This window comes from Patiria miniata, unplaced genomic scaffold (assembly GCF_015706575.1).
Source record: "Patiria miniata isolate m_02_andy unplaced genomic scaffold, ASM1570657v1 HiC_scaffold_28, whole genome shotgun sequence".
NCBI classification, from domain to species: domain Eukaryota; kingdom Metazoa; phylum Echinodermata; class Asteroidea; order Valvatida; family Asterinidae; genus Patiria; species Patiria miniata.
This window is the reverse complement of record NW_024037067.1, coordinates 1,730,148-1,751,755: the sequence shown is the minus strand read 5'-3', so window position 1 is coordinate 1,751,755 and position 21,608 is coordinate 1,730,148. Positions and strand designations below refer to the sequence as shown.

At 39.7% G+C, this 21,608-nt stretch overlaps 1 protein-coding gene and 1 non-coding gene across 2 annotated transcripts in view; both read left to right on the top strand.

Moving 5' to 3' along the window:
• Positions 1-21,608, top strand: part of LOC119734671 (dynein heavy chain 3, axonemal-like) — a gene marked incomplete in the record, with an annotated part of 84,981 nt that overhangs the window by 29,362 nt on the left and 34,011 nt on the right. The window contains 23 exon segments of the mRNA XM_038208195.1: positions 428-712; positions 2,017-2,201; positions 2,604-2,794; positions 3,551-3,562; positions 4,257-4,488; positions 5,396-5,607; positions 6,470-6,561; positions 7,420-7,534; positions 8,502-8,618; positions 9,756-9,935; positions 11,353-11,489; positions 12,409-12,610; positions 13,564-13,770; positions 14,532-14,616; positions 14,619-14,645; positions 16,069-16,267; positions 17,115-17,223; positions 17,633-17,923; positions 18,397-18,690; positions 19,346-19,498; positions 19,868-20,090; positions 20,783-20,913; positions 21,158-21,404. Of these exon segments, the coding sequence (XP_038064123.1) occupies positions 428-712; positions 2,017-2,201; positions 2,604-2,794; positions 3,551-3,562; positions 4,257-4,488; positions 5,396-5,607; positions 6,470-6,561; positions 7,420-7,534; positions 8,502-8,618; positions 9,756-9,935; positions 11,353-11,489; positions 12,409-12,610; positions 13,564-13,770; positions 14,532-14,616; positions 14,619-14,645; positions 16,069-16,267; positions 17,115-17,223; positions 17,633-17,923; positions 18,397-18,690; positions 19,346-19,498; positions 19,868-20,090; positions 20,783-20,913; positions 21,158-21,404 (3,926 nt within the window).
• Positions 18,774-18,846, top strand: Trnat-ggu. Its single transcript has one exon. It is a non-coding gene; the product is annotated as a tRNA-Thr (tRNA).

Below are 21,608 nucleotides of genomic sequence, written 5' to 3'. Positions count from 1 at the left end.
CAATACGTTCGAATGTCTCTCCCAGTAGTCTCCCAACTCTCCCTTTCTCACCATTGAGGGGGTACTTGTACACGGAGCCCATAGCATCATAAGTGAATGCATCTTGTATTTAAATACACTGTCAGCATTATGGATAGATATTTAGATTGAATCTTTGGCATTTGATCTGTACATATTTGCTTGTATCAGTTTTTATATTTTTGTCTAACTGATAGCCAGCGAAGAAACTTCTCTGTTTTCATATTGATGTTGTGTCCTTGGATTAGCACAGACATGTTTCCTTTATGTTATCTAGCACAGTCAAACAGTCGTTTCCCACTGTGTCTACCGACTGAACTTTTAGTGGATGAGTAATTTCGACTTGCTATGCATCTTTGTGTGAATATTTGTCAGAAGAGCTTAGTCTAATGAAAATTTTTCCCCACAGGTATCTGAACACCTACAAGAAGTACAATGACCTGCTGAACACCAAAGCAGATGCTGACGTGGCAGCTTTCCTGAAGGAACGCCATTCCTTGCAGGGATTTGTCAAGAAGATTGCTAGTTACCAGCAGCTGAAGGATGAGATAGCTTTACTCAGGATCACTGTACCACTCAGTATGTTCTGCTTGGACTGTCGTCTGCTCAATGCTGACCTCTGCTCACGAGCACAGAAACTCAAGGAGAAACTCGTCCTGTTTGAAGTGGAGGAGAATAGGATGTTAAACAAAGGGTTGGTAACTATTTCAAATTGAATACAAAACAAGGAGTGTATTTGCTAAGTCAACAAACACAGCTGTTTCAGCTGTTTTTGTTTTGTTTTGAAGATGCGAGTAATGTGTTTCAACCCAATCGGACTTATAGTTCGGGAGATATAGGGCCTTGAAAAAGGCACCTTTAATGTGATGTCGAGTGACACATGATGACATCATCATAACATTCATGTTGGGCAATTACATAGCTGCCAACTATTACGATTTTTTCGTAATTATTACGAATTGTTTGTTAAATTACGAAAATACGATTTGCCACTAAAGCATTATGTATTTCCCATTTTCTCCCTAACAAAAAAAAATACTCGTAAAGTATCGTTTTTGACCGAATACTTCTGTCGAAATGTTGCGATAATGGATGGACTGGTGACAAGTCTAATAAGCAATGCAGTCAAGCACCTGATAGACATCAATGCAGTGTGCGCATTTTTTAATTATCTTTTGGCCTACAGTACATTATTATTCACAACAAGAATGGTTTGCACATGTAAACCATGTACCTGTACTCGATGTTGGTAAAGCTGGTACATACACTTTTGATAATAGGAGCAGTTGAAAATGACTGCGCGGGTTGATTACTAATTGGGATTTTGAAAAGTTGGCAGCTATGCAATTACCTTTGGCTGGTTGTCTGTGTGTGTGAAAGTTTAAACTCGATCAGAAAAAAAGACAAAATTGGGTTTAATTTTAAAAAGGTGTACAAAGTCTATGGACCAAAATGGGGGAAAAAAGGGGGAAAAAGCTGTTTCATTGCAAGAACAGCTAAACTTCTGTCACTTCTGCTTTGTGATAAATAATTGATTTATCATGTACACTTGAACACTTTCTCTGCTATACCTTACAATACATGTCGGAGTTTGCTGTAAGAACATGCCTTATGTTTATTGCATGAACATTACAAGTTGTCTTTACAAGCTGTACACGTACACTTTATGGGGAGGGTTTTGAGATATCCAGTGATTAAATGGCAGATCTGTAGTTTAACTCGTCTGTGATGTGTTTGACTAGATTGTTAGAGAGTCAGGCCAGAAATAAAATGCTAAGTTTTCTGGTCACCTTTACGACCCCAAAGTACATAGGGTAGGCAGTTAATAATTTTTGATGGTTTTATTTTTAAATTTCTTTGTTGATAGTGTTTTTCAAATTTATTTATATATATTTTTGAAGTGTAAAAATATTCAGAGTATAAAGGATAAACTAAGTATATTTTAAAACCAAATCTAAAATAATATGAATTTGTTTGTCTTGACTTGTCTTTGACTAGAATCTGCCGTCGTTATGATGAGATTGCGGATCGTCTGGGTGAGATGCCTAGTACCACCGCTGAGATTGTGGCACTGTCTGACTTCCTGAGAGAGTCCAGTGAAGTCACTGTCTTCAAACTCAAGGATGAGATAGATGAAGCTGCCAATCGACTCACGTTTCTCCTGGACTATGCAAACTTGCCATGTAAAAAATCTCACACTATTTTCTCCAATTTCTCCTTATTATTTCTGGAAATAAGCCAAGGATTCCACAGCAGTGCCTGTAGCACAAGATTGAAGACAGCTGTGGAGAAGAGACAAGGACAAATTTAGATGTGGAAGAAAACCCCTGATAAATAGTCAGGAGAAAACCCAACAAGTCGGGTAGGGATCAAAACTCAATCCTCAGATCGGCCTGGGGTGCAAAGAAAAGTCCTAATGTGCCAACCTGATAGAGTAAACGTCTCTTTCACTTTTTCAGCTGGGCTGAAAACAGTGTTTTGCTTAAAGACTTTTCTTGGTTAGAGTAAAAAAGAATAAAATTAAATCAAATTCGAATTGAATTATTAAACTCTGATTTTTATGGACATCTTTGGGGGGGTTACAGATGAAGACATCAAGCTGAACAGCACAGTATTTCACTGGCCAGAGCACATTCAGACTGTCTTTGAGGTCTGTCGGAATCGTCTCATGACCAGACGAGAACAGGCTGAGGAGGAAGTCCGTAAGAAGGTCCAACGCTTTGAGGACAAACTCAACGAGTATAACAGGGAAGTGGAGTCATTCAGGAAGAAGGAGGTATGTTAATGGTCACATGTCTTGATGATATCAGAGAATCTCAAAACAAAGGAAAATGTGTATTCATTGTTTTAACTCTTTTGCTACGGAATTTAATTTACCTATTTTGTCCCAACTGGACGTAATAAATCGCTGGAAATTCCGCCGAGCGTCGATGTGGGCGCCGCCATCTTTAAATGTATCTCCGTAAACAAACTGCTCACAATAACCTGCAGTGCACCCCGGCCAGACGGAGAGCCGCTGGCAGCGGCTCAAACTAGGGTCAGAGGTTATACGATATAAATTATGTAGATAAGGCACACGTCATGGGGATACCCCGTTTATTCACAGCGACGTCAACGAGCCGCTGCCAGCGGCTTGCCGTACGACCTGTACAATTTGTATGTGCCGCTGTCAGCGGCTCGCCGTAGCGAAAGAGTTAAGATAGCGTACTGGTGACTAAAATAACATCAGGGATTTATGTATATTCTCTTTCATAGAAACACTGTCAAAGCCTCAATACCCACCAAGATAGGAAGAAATGAACCTATTGCAAATGTCTAACTCAGCTCACCCAATGCATATATAAGTTCTGATTCCTTCTACCCGGACGATAGGAGACATTCACAAACCATCCACAAATGGTTTAAAACATTTCATTATTTCAAAACGTCTGTCGTATTAATTTAACTTATTTGACTCTGCATGCTGTTTATTCATTGATGCATTATGTTGTATTTTGTGTTTCAATCCATCTTTCTATCTGGCTGAATGTAGTTACGGGGAAAGGTAAATGGAGCCTGCAATATTCAGTGTGTGTTTGACCCTTGCATTTGTATTAATATTTTGCACTGTTAATTCAACTTAGTTTTTTTAAAAAGCTTCTTAAACTGGAAGCATTACTTTGTCTTTAGGTTGTTTCGAAGATAGCCTTTTGTTTTCCTAAGTTTATTACCCTCACCGAATGTGAATATTTGTGTTGTCAAAATAAACCACACTAGGAAACTGACTAGATTAACTTTTAATCAATAAAGGATGAACACAGAAATATTAGATCAGGAGACCAAGGGTGAGATTTGTCAGGATATCTCCTGATTTCAAGATTTTTAAAGAAATCCCTTTTGAAATCTGGAATTCCTGAGGTTTTACCAGAAAGGTGGTTTACCTATAAGGTTTTGTATATAGAAAAAAGGAAATTGGTCTATTAGAGATGCTTGTAGGCAAATTTATACAGACATATACCATAGACCCTACATTGCTCTCGGCCCTCGGCAACCCTCAAACCTTCTGTTGAGGCTGGTTATTTTGTGGATTTTTCATTTTCTCCAAATCTCACCCTTGCTGGAGGTCAATGGTTCAAATCTCACAAAATGTCACAACAGAATCTTAAATTGATTTGCACTTGTGGTTTGCTGTGTGTGTTTGTGAGAGAATGCCTCCATTTCTCATGGAAACTGATGAGAGATTCTGTGTGTGTTTTTAGATGCTGAGCATGGATGAGATGACGACCAACGTGAATCGCCTGAATGAGCTACAACAGCTTCTAGAAGCCTCACAGGATGAGCTAGATGGACTTAATAAAGAAGAAGAACTGCTGGAATGGGAGGCTAGTCAGTTCCCCATTCTCACTTCCATGTTTAGCGCCAAACAGCCATATGATCAACTTTGGAACACTGCTCTCAACTTCCACACTAAATATGAGACCTGGTTGAATGGTGAGTAAAATACTCAAAATACTCATAATACTGGGATCTCTACAGACTGGATCCTGATTTTTAATTTTTTTTTTAATTTTGAGACATTGAAATTCAAAAAAAATATGTTGTATATGCAACTGAGGGAAAGCTGTAGCCACCCCTAGCCTTATCCATAGAACAAGGATCGCAGTTTCAGGCTGTAGCCTGAAGTCAGGTTTTTTTCTGTGTTTTTGAAAAACAAATTCAGGTATTCTATCCCTTCGCAGACCAGAAAAACAAACCATCATGCTGTGTGCACTGTTAAAGGAAAAAAAATCAACAGCTACATGTTGTCATTCAGCCAGTAGGAAAATATGTTGCACTTTGTTGAATGTTAGTATTGTAAGGTCAATGTAGACGTGGTATTGCACTGTATTTATGGCGTATTGCGATCATTTTGTGCATGTGTGCCATCTTTCACATGTCAAATTTTTCTGGCCGTGGAGCAAAAACCCACTGGCATCCCGGCATAGAATCATACCTGGTGGTTTACTTAGGGTCTCATTTCATGACACTACTAATTTACAGCTGGAAATTCTGTGCTAATAATTAACATGTCACAGCAAGAAATGTTGGCCTGTAGGTAAGCATGTCCACATCCCAAAACTAAGATGTTGTTCATACAGAGATACGTTGGTTTAAAATAAAAATAGATCAAAGAAAGTTGCCCAACGTAAGCTCCTGGAAAAGGCCTCTTGAAGTGAGGGAATCACAAAAAGGGGAAAGAAAACGGAGCTCAGAAAATTAACAGATTTTGGTAATCGTAAGGGCAGAATTATGTGGTTTGCAGAACCATGAAATTGAGCCCAGGAAGGATTGAACCACGAAATAATGGCCACGCCAAACCAAGCTCATTATCTCCCCCCCCAAAAAATTTGGGTTGTAGGTCCATTTCAAGACTTGAATGCCGAGCAGGTGAATGATGAGGTAGACAGCATGTTCCGTACCATGTACAAACTCAGCCGATCCTTTGCTGACCAGCCCGGTCCTCAACGCATCGCTAACAACGTCAAGAGCAAGATTGACAAGTTCAAAGTTCACCTGCCTCTGTTGGGGGTCATCTGTAATCCTGGCATCAGGGATCGCCACTGGGAAAGGGTGCGTAGAAACCTGTTAATAATTACTACCCGAGTAGATTTTCAACGTCTGGGTCCCATTTCATATCAGCTTAGAACCATTCACAATTAATACACGTCCCACGCAATTGTGGGAGGGAACCAGATTTCGCTAAATACATATTTTCCATACTTAAGAAATTTCTGTGTCTAGCTGCTCCATAAAATTGACTCCTGTTTTTTAGTTTGTCTTTTTTATCCCTCCAAAACTTCTTTTAAAAACTCTTTAAAAAAAAAATAATGAATAAACTTTACTTTCAATTCTAGAAAGCTGTAGGATTGATAGTGTTGAATAAAATAAAATTATATTTTTTTCTTTTGATTTTTTATTGGACCCACTGGATATAGTTGTTATTTGACAGTTCATCTTATAATATTCAAATAATGAATGTTTATGAGTGCAATAGTAAGAATAATTTCATTCGGTGACAGATGAAATGTTGCATTCCATGAGGCGAAGCTGGCTGGAATGAACATTCCATTGGTCACCTCTGGAACATTCCATATGTAACCGAATTAAATTATTCTTTCCACTGCACCAATGTGAAACATTCATTATTTGTTTTATACTATGCCTGAATAAATCCTTGTCATCTGACTGGTTAACTTGTGTGACCGTGCAATGGAACTTCTATTTACCATGGAATGCGATGCGGTCTGGCCGTGGGTTGGTATGAATACTTCATTGACATGTATATAACGACCCATCAATCAGATGACGGGGATCTATTCAGGTAAAATAACAATTTCTCACCCCAAACACCAAACCCATGATAAAGTCCATTAGTAACTTTTTCATGTTATGATCGTCATTCATTTGCCTTTGTTTCTGAATTTTCTTTTAGATGAGTGAGGTGGTTGGATTTGAGCTGAAACCCAAGCCAGAATCCTCCATGTATCACATGCTGGAGCTAGGACTGACTAAGCACATTGACAAGTGAGTCTATGGTATCACCATAGAAGGCTATTCCTTCCTCATAGATGTGGATTATATTGCTATGCTAATCTGTGCACAATAGTCATTTGACTCAGAATCTGCGTCAAACTCCACCTGGCCACAGAATATTCAGAGTCAGGGTTAAATTTTGAAAAATTCATTTGTGGGCGATTCCAGCATTATGAAAGGAAGTGTAATGTCTGTGACAGAGCCAATTAACCATGATATCTACTTAATGATTCATAGAAATGATCCAAAACTCCTCGTCTGTAATCTCCTTGACCATTACTAGACGTTGGATGTATAAGATTTGAAAAATGCATTTTCAGGTGTATTACCGGAGCTCTTAAAAGTTCTGTCACAGACATTACACTATGCTGGAATTGCCCCTTTAGAAATAGGATACTATTTGTACTATCATTTTATATACGTGATCTTTGTTGCAAGAGTGATAGTCTGCATGTAACTATCTTGAGAAGATCTCTTGATTCCAAATAAAGATTGTTTCCTTACCAACTGTGCTAAAGAGTGAAAAGTGAAATCGTTTTATACCATTTAGAAATAGGAAGACTTAATCCATTTGACTGAGGTTCTTCAACATTTACTGCAACTTTTGGTGTTTAATTCATTAGTTCACTGCTCCCAGTCATCCTGCCTGTTACTCCTTAAACCACCCAAACTGCCCCAGCACTGTATTCCTTCATGGATTCATTCAGGAAAAAATATAGTGTAATACAATAGAAATCAAATACTAATTGATTAAACCCAATGATGTGTCTCTAAATGTCTGAATCTAATGTCCCTGAATCCAGCCTTATAAGTGGCTGCAACTTATGATATGTGTTTGTTTGTTTTCAGTCTTGAGGAGATAGGAGCCGCAGCTAGCAAGGAATACTCCTTAGAGAAAGCTATGGAAAAGATGAAGATTGAATGGGCAGATGTACACTTTGAGTTTATTCCATACAGAGACACTGTAAGTTGAACACTGTTCCTATTACATAATCAGCAGTTGAAATTCTGACTTAAAAAGGTGTATTTATTTGGAGACCAGGATATTATTAAAAAAAACAATTATATCAAAAGAAGTTTTATATTTTGGTTGAACTAAGAACACTGAATGAAGTTGGATTCCATCCATTCCATTTAGGACTACCAACGTCAGTCTTCTTACTAATCAGAAGCCATGAAACCTGCACACTCTTTTACGTGACCACTTAAATTCTTTAGAGATCATGCACAAAAACACGGTGCTCATTAGTTAAAGGGAATATACATCATTTGCTTTTGCTGTAATTTTCAGAAATGGATGGAATTGGGGGGTTGGAAATATATAGCAAATATAGTTACACTGACTTTTTTGAGGTTTTGGGTTCGAAAATGCTATAAAAACCAAGAAAAACGATCATTTTCCTGTAGTCTGGTTCCCTGACTCCATATAAAAAGAAACAGCAGTTTACATACATTGGGGAATTGTAAGGTCAGGGAACCAGTCTAGCTGGCTCGTACCCGTTCATAGGTTTGTAATAGATTGCAAACAAGTGCAAAGGTCAATTGGGGCCAGTATTTGAAAAAAAGCCAGTTGTTTCCAACGCTGATCGGCCGATCAGCGTTGGAAATTGATACAAAAATACCACTTTTCTTGAAAATGACAGTACACCAGGTGCCATGATTTTACAGGATGCTTTACACTGTCATTCACTAACAGTCCAGCAAGGTATTTCAAAATGATTTGGTAGTTTTATTTTTTGACATTTGCAAATGTTGTATTTTCCCTTTAACAGTACTGAAACCCAGGAAATTTAAAATCATCGTCATAATAAAAATCTCAAGGGGAAAATCGATTGAGAACACAGATCATCTTTCCATTGTGTGTTTGATTTATACCCAATTTATTCTAGAAGTAACAAGCGTTTTTGTGATGATGGTTCATTTGTTTTCAGGGCGTGTCCATCTTGTCAAGTATTGATGAGATCCAACTGCTTCTGGATGATCACATTGTCAAAGTACAGACCATGAGAGGCTCACCGTACATCAAACCATTTGAGAATGAGATGAAGGTATGTACAGAAATGTTACCAAGGCCGATCTGTTAGGCCATGGCCTACGTACACGTGTGGAACAACAGGAGTGCCTCTTCAGTGCCACACTGCATGTTCCAGGCACATGTGTCATAGGCACGTGCACGCTTGTTAGACTTTTGTGCACACATGTCAGTTATTAATCACAGCTGTGATTGGTCAAAACACCATAGAGTACCGAAGTGTGACGTCATTTAAAACCAGGAAGTGTAGTGCAAACGAATGGAGTACGCGTGTGTTGGTTCACCGGCTGAATCACACGCTAATGTCTTTTACACACATAGTTGTGATGTATTCACTTCGGTACTCTATGGGGCTGGGCTGAATGGATCTGTCTATTGCTCTGTCTGGCCTGTCCTTAAGAGCAAGTGAAAGACACACTGCCTTGCATAGACTGGTGTATGTGAGTCGTTCTATAACTTTAGGGTCCAAAGGGTGACATTTTCCCGTCCCTGTTACCTGTGAACTTTGTCAGTTGTCATTCCATTATCATTAAGAGTGACTTCAAATGAGTTTTTATGAGTTGGACAGGTAGTTTGCTATTCATGATCACTCTTTGAGTATGACTGCATTAAGAATGATAAAATCATAGATGTCAGATATAACATGGACAGGAAAACAATGGACCCCAAATTTATAGACCGACCCACGTACAGAATACACACCACTGATTTTTTACTGATGTGCAAAAAAATTTGTATCTTCTCATGAGAAAATTGTATCTAGCTGAGTTCAAACGCAAAGTGGCATGGACACAAGTGTCCTTCGGTAATAGTTATGCTTGTCCTTTTTACCATTGAGAGGTTAGTTATACCTGCAGGTGGTTACATACTTTGCACATACAGAGAACAGTATTGAATAGGGCATTTGGCTTTAACCTAGTGTAATCAGTCTCTTATGACTTCAATATAGGCAATATATGTTTTTTCTTTCAAAGGTCAAATTTGTTTATATTCTGGCCTTTTTGTACTCGCATATATATTATTAGAGCTCCAATTTCATGGCCAAACCTCACAAATTACATGAAGTATTTCAACTCGTAATAACCCTATTTTGATCTCTGTTTTAATCCTGAATGAGAACAGTAATAATAATAAAGATGTTACTTTGTTTTAGGAATGGGAGGAGAAGTTGGTGACAATGCAGGATATCTTAGATGGCTGGCTGAAATGCCAAGCTACTTGGTTATACCTGGAGCCTATCTTCAGCTCTGAGGATATCATGGCTCAAATGCCTGAGGAAGGACGCAAGTTTGGCATTGTAGACAGCTACTGGAAAGACATCATGGCAGAGTCGGTAAGGCTAGATCACATTGCAACTTGCATAGAAACTATTTGTGATTTTACATTTTGAAAGAAAGAGTTTTAGCCGAGTCTGTCACATGTCAAATCACAAACCCATCACAAGTCAAATCTTAGGCCAATCACAAGTCAATCACAAGCCCATTACAAGTCAAATCACAAGTCAAATCACAAGCCCATCACAAGTCAAATCACAAGTCATGTGACAAGCCCATCACAAGTCAATCACAAGCCCACCACAAGCCAATCACAAGCCCATCACAAGTCAAATCACAAGCCCATCACAAGTCAAATCGCAAGTCAAATCACAAGCCCATCACAAGTCAATCACAAGCTCATCACAAGTCAATCACAAGCTCATCACAAGTCAATCACAAGCTCATCACAAGTCAATCACAAGCTCATCACAAGTCAATCACAAGCTCAACACAAGTTACATCACAAGTCAAATAACAAGCCCATCCTAAGTCAAATGACAAGCCCATCACAAGTCAGTTCACAAGCCCATCGCAAGTCAATCACAAGCCCATCACAAGTCAATCACAAGCTCGTCACAAGTCAAATCACAAGTTAAGTGACAAGCCCATCATATGTCAAATGACAAGCCCATCATATGTCAAATCACAAGCCTATCACAAGTCAAATCACAAGCCAACTCAAGTCAAATCACATGTCAAATGACAAGCCCATCACAAGTCAGTTCACAAGCCCATCGCAAGTCAAATCGCAAGCCCATCACTAGTTGCATCACAAGCTAGCAAGATCGAAGTAACAAAGGATCGAGAATGACAAGTGAATACTTTTACACAAATAATTTAACTAGCTTGTGACTTGTCGTCTGACTGGAGTGACTACAACTCTGTTGGAAGTTATACATGAAGTTTTCATACATAATGTTATTGTGATATTTTATTTGCAAATGACCCATCAGTAATTAAAAACATGATTTTAAAGGCAAAACTGTGCACACATTTTTGCATTGAATGTGCACACAACCATATCATTGTTTTGAACCATTTTCCAGTGCTTGCATGAAATGAAGCAAGAAAATATTGGAGCATGACTGAAAATTATGGGTAGTGCTCTGCTGTTACACTGCGTATGACGTATGGAATTATCACCTCTTGGAAGGTGTCATCAATTAAAATTAATCAAGAGAAAGAATTACTTCTTAAGAGTAATTTTGAGAAACATAATTTTCATGCCATCGAATGGCTAATGCTTATTTCCTTGTACCTGAGAAATACAACTCTTGCTGTGTATGTAGCCCATGTTATAGCTGTCTCTTGTTTAAGTGTGTTGATCACTGTTGCTTGTGTCACATACTTAAGCTGGTAGTATCTGTTTGTCTCAAAATGGAAAAGCATGAAATGTAAAGTATGGCTTGACATTTTTGTCTGTTTCTGAAACAGGTTAAAGACACCAAGGCTTTGGTGTGTACAGCCCAGCCCAACATGCTTGGCCGTCTCAATGAATCCAATCAACTCCTTGAGGAGATCCAGAAGGGGTTGAACAACTATCTGGAGAAGAAACGGCTCTACTTCCCACGGTGAGAACAACACATCTCACTAGCCTGAAACTATTATTATTATTTATAAGATTTGAGGCTTTGCATGGTGGAGTATCAGTACTGCTTTGGTTTGCGGTAACACCATGTGGTAATAACTACTGCTTAGAAGATAGTTAGTTCGAAAAAGAACTTGTCCTGATTATTATCAACTTTGCTAAGTAGTTTTTTGTTCTGATAAGAACAGTCCTGCTTTAAGTTCTTAAAGAACTTGTCTTTGGTCTCACAGAGACCACAGAGACGCTCATGCGAAGATGCTATGGCTTTGTGCACATTCAGACTAAAAACAAATCATGCGTACTATGTGCAATACGCACTCGAACCAATACGCACATGCGGTGTGTCCCGTCCACTGAGCTCTCGAAAGTGGCAAAAAAAGGCCCTCTCTCGTTCACACACGAAGCCCATACACTTTAAACTAGTTTGACTTGGAAATAGAAAGCTGCTGCATATTGCTTCCTGACTGTATTCAACTGATTGAAATTGTAAACAGAGGCCCTGATATTTTAATCCTGAATCTTTTTCAAAAGTAAATTATTCCAACTGTTGGCAATGGCCTTATTCATGAGTTGGCCATTTTTGTCAAGCGCCAGACTATTTATGCAGGTACAATGCAGCCTTATTTTACTGTCTTTTTTTTTAATATGGCTTTAAAGGGAATTAGGGAATTTTTAATTACAAATTTGAAATTATTCATTGAAGCCGACTGGAATTAATTAGGAATTAACTTGCTTTCATTTCACTTCGCAAGTTCCAAAGATTAAGATTGTACCTCACTTTCTATTCAATATGGCCGACTCGTGAATAAGGCCCATTGTTTGATTCTACAAGATTCCATTACAATCTACTTGCAGCAAGCTCATGCTTGATGAGTCTCTCTCTCTCCCTGTATGACTTGCAGTTTCTTCTTCCTGTCCAACGATGAGTTGTTGGAGATCCTGTCCGAGACCAAAGATCCTATGCGAGTCCAGCCTCATCTCAAGAAATGCTTTGAAGGTATCTCCAAGCTGGAGTTCACTGATCAGCAGGAGATTGTCGGCATGATCAGCGCTGAGAAGGAAACGGTGCCATTTGCCACCAAGATCTTCCCTGCTAAAGCAAAGGTCAGAAACAATACATGGCTAGCTCATGTGAATATAGGTGTGGTCAAGTCAATCCAATGCCTGATCACAATTAATGGCATATAGGATCATTTGCTTTCTCATGCATTTTGTTTGTTTCCAAACATAACGCCTCTCAAAATCCAAAGAAGACTGTTCAGTGGATATTACACTTTTCGGAAAACAGTCAAAAACCATGCACAACTTTTGATCTCGAAACACAATTTCGTAAGTCGCACTCTTTATTCCAAAAATCAGTTTATTGACTGATAATTGAAAATCACCTACATTTCTTGATTTCTTCGGAATGACAGCAAGCCAGACAGAATAATTTCACAGTGTGTTAGTACCAGTACGATCTTTAATCCAAGTAAGCTTTTGATAATAATTAGGTCGGTGACTTTTGCGATAAATGCAGATGATCCCTAATGCCTTTAAAGTCATCAGTAACTGGGGAGTAAAATGACAAGGCAATGCCTTTGTCACAGTTTCATAGCTCAACAAGACTGGATGACTGTGATTGACTTGTGATGCCACGTGAGGACTTTACAAGTGGAAATAATTCACAATTTGTTGCAGTCAACACAAAAGGAAGGATTCCTTTACTGCAACTTGGTTTTCATTACTTTTACAATCTGTATTTTTCTAAAAGAAGTAACCACATACGTGAATGTACTCCATTAAAATTGTGTTTATTTCTATTTGTACTTCTAAATGGTAATGTTAAAAAGTATCCATTAATGATCAGAAATTCATGGTACATCCCTGCTGAGGATATTGCGCTGTACCGCACCAGAACAAGATCTAGAACCAGATGCTGTCTGTTGAGATTAATTGTATTAACATTCTATATGAATGAACCTTACTTACACAATTTCCATTTACCATTAGCAGTGATAAACTTAATGGATAATTTAAAAATCTAATTGTAGTGATCCTCTGTTGTTGTAATTTAGGGAATGGTAGAGAAGTGGCTATTGCAAGTTGAGGAGGTCATGATATCCAGCGTACGTAAGGTCATCCAGGAAGGCACGGCTGCCTATGCCAACCTGCCTCGCAATAAATGGGTACTTGACTGGGCTGGCCAGGTGGTACTGTGTGTGTCCCAGATCTACTGGACTGAGGAGGTGGCTAAGGCTATCAAGGAACCCGGTGGCCTCAAGGTATGAATGTGTTTGATCATGCAAGTTGGATATATTGAATCTAGATAATGAGGAACTAGCTAAAGCTGTGGCTAATGGTCATAGTGAGATTGTGCATAGTGAGAATGGTTTGCAGATGATGTCGTAACTCATTTGTCTGCCATCTTGGTTGATTTGGGGCAGGTGGTTATAACACTTTCATAGCAAAGTTGCTTCAGAGATTGTAAATTATCTCCATTACTCGAAATAAAGTGAATCCGAAATGAAGCAAAAAGCCCCGAGACAGTTCGGAAATTCACGTGGTGTATTATTTTTGCAGAGTCACTGTGCCTGGTAGCCTGGGGGCACGCGTACTACCGCGTCAACCCACTGCGCAATCATATATGTGGTTTGTGGTCTATCATGCATAGCCTATAACGTGCGCATGTAGTTCCACCAGGTCACGTTGGGAGTGTTTACTGTACCGTACGGCATGATTCTTTCAAAAAATTCACGCGACACGAGAAAGTGCAGGCACAAAAGGTGGACACAAGTGTTCGTGAAATATACTGACAATTTGCCCAAGCCAGTTATTTGGTTTTGTTCGGATCGGTCCAGTTCAGGTTGGTTCGGGTCAGATCGGGTCGGATTTTGGGAGTTCAGATTGGTTTCGGTTCGGATTTGGTTTATATCTGTAATGTTTCGGGTCGGTTTGGACTGGTCAACCTGACCCGATACACAACATTAATGAACACTGTTTATGTAAAGTTCTGACACTATAGTGTTGTTGTTTCTCTTGTTAGAAATACCTAGAGCAGAGTAACAAGCAGTTGGCTGAAATTGTCGACTTGGTGCGTGGTAAGCTGGAGGGAGGAGCTAGGGTGACCCTGGGGCATTGACTGTCATTGATGTACATGGTAAGCATTACTCTCCAAAGCCACGTTCACATTGGACTTAATTTGGTAAAAAAGTTACTGCAACTGATTGTTAACATTCCAGTGTAGTTATGCTACCAGGCGTCTGCACTTGGATTAATTTTGGTCAGTGGAAAGTCTTTCCTTGCAGAAAAACTTTACCGTAGCGTGATCTCATAGAACCTTATGAGGGCACCCTGCTATTGACCTTTTGACCTAATACCAGATGTGTTATGGATAAACGCGCCAAATGACATCTCGCAGAACAGCAGAAATAGGGTAGCATCTCATGTATGGTATGTAGGCCTATGCGTGTGACTTACAGAGGTCAATATTGGTGACCCACATGGAAGTGACCCACATGGAAGTGACCTGATCATAATGTTAGTTTTACATAATAGTGGCCGACCGCATTGGACTTTTCAGTGATGTAAAACTAACAATGTAATTCTACTGTGACCCAGTTGGCCCTGTTACACTTACAATTTGGGAAGTTTACCGGCTGTCCACATTGGACAACAGTCTCCATAAAGTTGACAACAGTTTCCGTTAGTTTTACCAAAAAAATCCCAATGCGAACATGGCTTAAGTATTCTGTGTAAAGATATCAAGTGATCAGTTATAGGATTCAGTTTTATTACGGATCATACATATTTATGAACCAAACGCTCTTTTTTCATTGGTCGATGTTTCAACGCATTGGTGAAGTAAAAGTAGTTTTCCCAGTAATGATACATGTTTGAACAATTTTAGCAGTGAATTTATAATAACTGTAGTGTGAGAAAGCACTCTTAGATTCATTCCTGAATGTTGTGGAATTAATTGCCTGCAATAGTATACAAATATTGAATGCTTCGAGTGGTGTAGTAAAACTAGCCTCCCGAGGTGATCCATGGACATTCTATTTTCTCGAGGCGAAGCCGAGGGAAAATAGAATGGTCCATGGATCACCGAGGGAGGCTAGTTTTACTTCACCACGAGATAAAGCATTCAATATTTGTTTAATAACACTTCACCCACAGATTCTGCTTGATTTTAATATTTTAAATTATTTAATCTAAACACAGTTGAAATAAACTTCAATTTCAATACAAAATTGGTGAAAAATGTATTTCTCTCTTTGAAAACTACCCTTTCACGAAATGTTTGAACCCAACTCTGCGGCGCGCTCTCTTTGGAACAATACGCGCTACGCACAATGCGCACACCAGCATGCATTTGCACACAAATACCGCGCCGTGGAAATAGTACTTTGGTTGCTAATGGTATAGTACTTTGGTTGCTACTGGTAGAGTACTTTTGGCCGTGCACAGAAAGATAGCAAAAATAGAAAGTATCATGTGACTCGCTCTCGGCCAATCAAGACACAGAATCTGCGGGTGGGGTGTTATAAACCTGACTATTGTCCTATTGGCTACCTATACAGCTCGTGATGTTGTGGAGCAGTTGGGCAACCTTGGTGTGGAGAGTACCAATGACTTCAATTGGATCAGTCAGCTGCGCTATTACTTCAATGGGACGGACGTCAACGTTCACATGATCACCACTGATATTGCCTATGGCTATGAGTATTTGGGTAACTCTGGTCGACTCGTTATCACCCCGCTGACTGACAGATGCTACAGGTTAGTGAGGCTGAGTTCTTGAAATAGAATTTTCAAGCAGCAATAACTTTGGGTGTGATCCTTGATGACAAGTATTGTGCAGGTTCAGTGTCTACAGGGTAGCATTTCAAGAATGAATAATTGGCAACTGGAAGATCGTCAACATAAGGCTAGGTAGCTGAGTTTGTAGACTAGGTGTTTCAGTATTCTGCTGGTTGCAGGTTCCAATCCTGCTCTGATCAACTTTTCTTTGTTGACTTTGAAAAATTGATTGATGTACTAATTTCTTGAGCACTTTATTTGATGAAGGAATCATTGAAAAATGGACTTACTGTTCAAGTTATTCCTGGACATCATTGAAGCTGATCTTCATCTACAAGGATTATATGAGACCTGCTCCCACAAAACCCGGACAAAGTTGCAGAAGTTGTTTTTGCACGAAGGCCATTGGGGTGGAACTGACCATTTGACCAGGTTTTGAGATTTTCTGAATCAGTAACTAGAAATTTACAACCTCCTAAAATATAAATATAGTCCTCCAAGCAGGACTGCGCTTTTCGGCCGATTTAGTGTAAAAAATGTGTGTAGAAATTTATACAAGAAGCATTTCATTACTCGTGTTTATCTCATTATTGGGTTGTCAGTCTTTTATTACTTAATCCTTCTCCAAGGGGTGATAGGGTCACGGTATCTATGAAAATCATATATCATATATCATTTTGAAGCTGAAAACCTCAAGAATTTTGAAAATGCCTAAACCTTAAAAATAACATTCGCAACTTTGTCCAGGTTTTGTGGGAGCAGGTCACATATTGCCCCCAAAATATAGATAGAAACCTGTAATGTGATAGTGTGGTGTTGGTTTTAGGACATTGATGGGAGCATTGAAGCTGAATCTTGGAGGAGCCCCAGAGGGACCGGCTGGAACAGGCAAGACAGAGACTAGCAAAGACTTGGCTAAGGCTGTGGCCAAACAGGTAATGCACAGTTGCTTTGTCTCAATATGATCAGAAGTGTGTACTTGAAAGTGGCATTTATTTAAGACTTTTCCTGTGCATAAATTGAGTTACGCAAACTGTCAGGGCCACTGACAGTTATCATAAGATAACAACATAGTTTTCAAGAGTCATTTCTTGCTTGTTTACAGTTTTTACCAATATTGGCAAAAGTTGGCAGATGTACACATATGCTAAAGTTTGGCACGTAGTACCAGTCATGCATCCACTCTCTTTGCTATCAAGTAGGCCACCCAGTACCCTAACATTTCCCAAACAGAGGTGGTAGAGAGTACCATCAAAGACAGTCATGCAGTGATACAGGAAAGTACAGCGCTGAGGTTGATGTTCATTTCAAAGTCTTACACTGTGTGACTCCTTCCTTCCGCAGTGTGTAGTTTTCAACTGTTCAGACGGTCTGGACTATAAAGCCATGGGTAAGTTCTTCAAGGGCCTGGCGCAGGCTGGTGCCTGGGCCTGCTTTGATGAGTTCAATCGCATTGAGCTGGAGGTGCTGTCTGTAGTAGCCCAGCAGATTCTAAGCATCCAACGTGCCATACAACAACACCTGAAGAAGTTCCAGTTTGAAGGCACTGAGCTGACGTTGAATCCTACGTGTACTATGTTCATCACCATGAATCCTGGCTACGCTGGCCGCTCTGACCTACCTGACAACCTCAAGGTAAGGACTGAATGCACAACATGACTGTTATGGGTGGGACACTTCAACGTCTTTACAACTGTGCATCCATAACTTTGCAAAGAAACAACGGGTGTGTGCACATACCTTACAAACTCTATGCTAGTTGCAAAGGCAAACAACACATACAAGACTTTCTCATGAGTCGGCTATACACAGCCATTGCAGTTCTGGCACAGAAGAGCATCACCTTCCATGCACGAGTACCCAGCATGTGCCACACTGTCTGCATAATAAGTTCATTCTTAATATGGTTCCAGTTTTTGCCCAAGTATAAGGGGTTTTCAAAACGGGGGCTTCGTTTAAAATAGTTTCATTTGCTTTGGACATTAAAGTCTTGATTCTGAAACTGATTCTGACGCCAGGGATGAAGAAGAGACGAGGTTTCTGTTTTGTCTCCAAACCTCAGTTCAGCTATATCAGTTCCTGCAGTGTTTGCTTTCCTTTCTGTGTAGGTGTTGTTCCGTACCGTGGCCATGATGGTACCTGACTATGGGCTGATTGCTGAGATCAGCTTGTACTCTATGGGCTTTGTAGATGCTCGTAGTCTGGCCGGCAAGATCGTAGCCACATACAAGCTCTGCTCTGAACTGCTGTCATCCCAGCATCATTATGACTATGGTATGCGTGCTGTCAAGTCTGTCTTGACAGCAGCTGGTAACCTGAAGCTCAAGTACCCTGAAGAGTTAGAGGCAGTGCTGGTACTCCGCGCCATCAAAGATGTCAACCTACCGAAGTTCTTAGCTCAGGTATAAAACCTAAAACGTTGTCTAATGTTATTGACTGTTTTTAAAAAGTTGAACAGCTCTGTGTTGGTGGTTCCCTAGCGTAGGGCTGGATAGCTCAGTTGGTAGAGCACCGGAACGGTAATCCTGAGGTCGCAGGTTCAAACCCTGCTCCAGTCAATTTCTTTGTTCAACTTTTCAAAAATTGTAATAATTCACCTAGTCAGTTTCCCTTTGTGGTTCAGTTGAGAATTAGTGACTGTCGTTTAGTTCAACAACCTTCTTTGAAAAGAGATCTTTTCAACTTCATTATTTGAATCAGAAGTCTAAAGACTAAAAAATGGTCCTGACACAGTTATAAACTTGTAAGATAAAAAGATGTTGGAGTATTTTTGTTTCAGTAGTTTAGTAAACTTAGAATAGAAAAAAATCTAACTGCATCTGCCCCCCCCCCCCGCCCCAATACCTTTCTGGCAGTAATGATTGCCTGTCTTGATGTCTAGAGCTATGTATAAAATTCATCGTTGACCTTTTATAAAGGGATTGCTAATCATTGCATGAGTGTTTTCACTTAAACATTTACCCAATTAATTGTTGATTCTCATCCTTAATGACAAGCAAATCGCTGTTTTCTTCGGCAAATTTGACTGACTATATTGCATATCTTGTGTTTGTACAGGACGTGCCTTTGTTTGAGGGTATCATTAGCGATCTGTTCCCTGGTGTAGTTCTCCCGACACCAGACTATGTTGTTTTATTGGAGACACTTAATGAGAATATCAAGAAGCTGGGTCTGCAGTCAGTCCCCTGGTTCATTGAGAAGATCATCCAGGTAAGGTATTCTTGAGGTTTGGATTGCTGTTTTAATACCGAGTAGTTAGCAGATATTGGAAATAAAGGTGACCTGTTCTGGCCAAGCAAGTGTATTCTGTGCTTACCAGTTACGTGAATTGACCCCAATTGGAGACAATTCTTGTTCGTATAAGATTCTTCAAACACCATGGGATCTGCTTTTGGCTACTGAAATATAAGTTACTCTACGGGCCGGTCTCAGTGGATCAATTTATTGATTTTCGATTGGTGGATGATAATTCGTCATGTATCATTAAAATCAAGTGAAATACCCTTACAGACTCCACACAGATAAAGTGATTAATTGATATTTGTTGATTACTTTCTTGCTTGATTGATCATTTAACAGGTGTATGAGATGATGTTGGTACGTCATGGCTTCATGATAGTTGGTGATCCCATGGGAGGCAAGACTAGTTCCTACAAGGTGCTGGCTAACAGCTTAGGAGACCTGCACACCGCTGGATTGATGGGGGAGTTCCGTGTGGTTCGTGAAGTTATCAATCCTAAGGCTATCACTATGGGTCAACTGTATGGATGCTTTGATCCAGTGTCTCATGAATGGACAGACGGTAAGTATCTAATTGTGAACGTGATGTTGGTGTATCTATTATTGTGAACCATAGATGTTTTGTGGTAAGGGCCTGTCTCAATTTATATCTGGGAAGAGTTCCAGACAAGTTGCGGACATTGTATCGGGTATAAGTTGCAGGATTCTGAACAACTTCCCCACAATCTTCCCACAATGAAGTTATCAGTATTGACGAGTCCAGCAGTTGCTAATGAAAATTTCCCCTGAACATGTCCGGGACAAATGCAGAGCTTCTCCGGACGAAGTGAATGATTCTACCCGCAACCTTTCCCGGAACTTGTCCTGGATATGAATTCAGAAGGGCCCCATGTCAGATATCTCTAAAACTAAGCATAATCTATGGCTGAGGTGTTATAAAACAAAATACTGACTGATGGAATAGTATTTTGTTGGAAGACTAATATTTTACATTTACTGTACCAATCAAAACCAGTCCATAGTTATATCCCATTTTACGGCCCACTCTCACAGAGGCTATTCCATTGTGGTTCTTGTGGGTAATTGGCCAGTTTTCGTCAGACAAATTGACCTTCAACAGTCATTTGTCCACCAGTTTTTGATATGATTTTCACAGCCCTTTAGTCCATACTTGTTCGGGCTCTCAACTTTTTTGGGGGGTGCTACTTCAGTGACCAATTTTGACTTTCTGTTTGATTTGTGTGTTTGTTTCAGGTGTGTTGGCCAACACCTTCCGTGAGCAGGCATCTTCCCAGACTGAAGATAGGAAGTGGATTGTGTTTGATGGCCCTGTAGATGCTGTGTGGATTGAGAATATGAACACAGTACTGGACGATAACAAAAAGGTAAACTTCTTCAGTTTCAGGATCAGTCGGCTGACTAAGTTAAAATGACGTAACGATGTTATTCTTCTGGATAATGGTGTTAATCATCTTCATATTTTTATTTTTATTCTTGGAGGGGTTTACTAATCTACAAAGAAATAACATTTGTGACTATAGCGAACTGTAATAAACATTATTGAAATCCTAATTTCTTTTTTGGTGGACTTGTTCTGTACATTTGCCCATTCTTTGTTCATCTATCCAGCTATGTCTGATGAGTGGTGAGATCATCCAGATGTCCAACAAGCAGAATTTGATCTTTGAGCCGGCTGATCTAGAGCAAGCATCCCCTGCCACTGTCAGTCGCTGTGGTATGATCTACATGGAGCCTCATCAGCTAGGCTGGAAACCACTCAGGGATTCCTACATGGATACCTTACCTGCTTCACTCAGCCAGGAACACCGAGAGCTGGTCAGTGATCTCTTTGACTGGCTGGTTGATGCTTGCCTTGGTAAGTACTGCTGAAATAGACAACATTGTGTCCATTCAAGTGGCATGTGGACTCGGTGCATGAACAGAAGATAACACTTTGTAACCACTCAAAAGAGCTCTGTGCTAGCGTGATACAGGAATGTATGGATTGTACGTTGACTGTTGACATACGTAACATGTTGTGGGATTGCGACGTACATGTATGTATGGTATATTACGATCT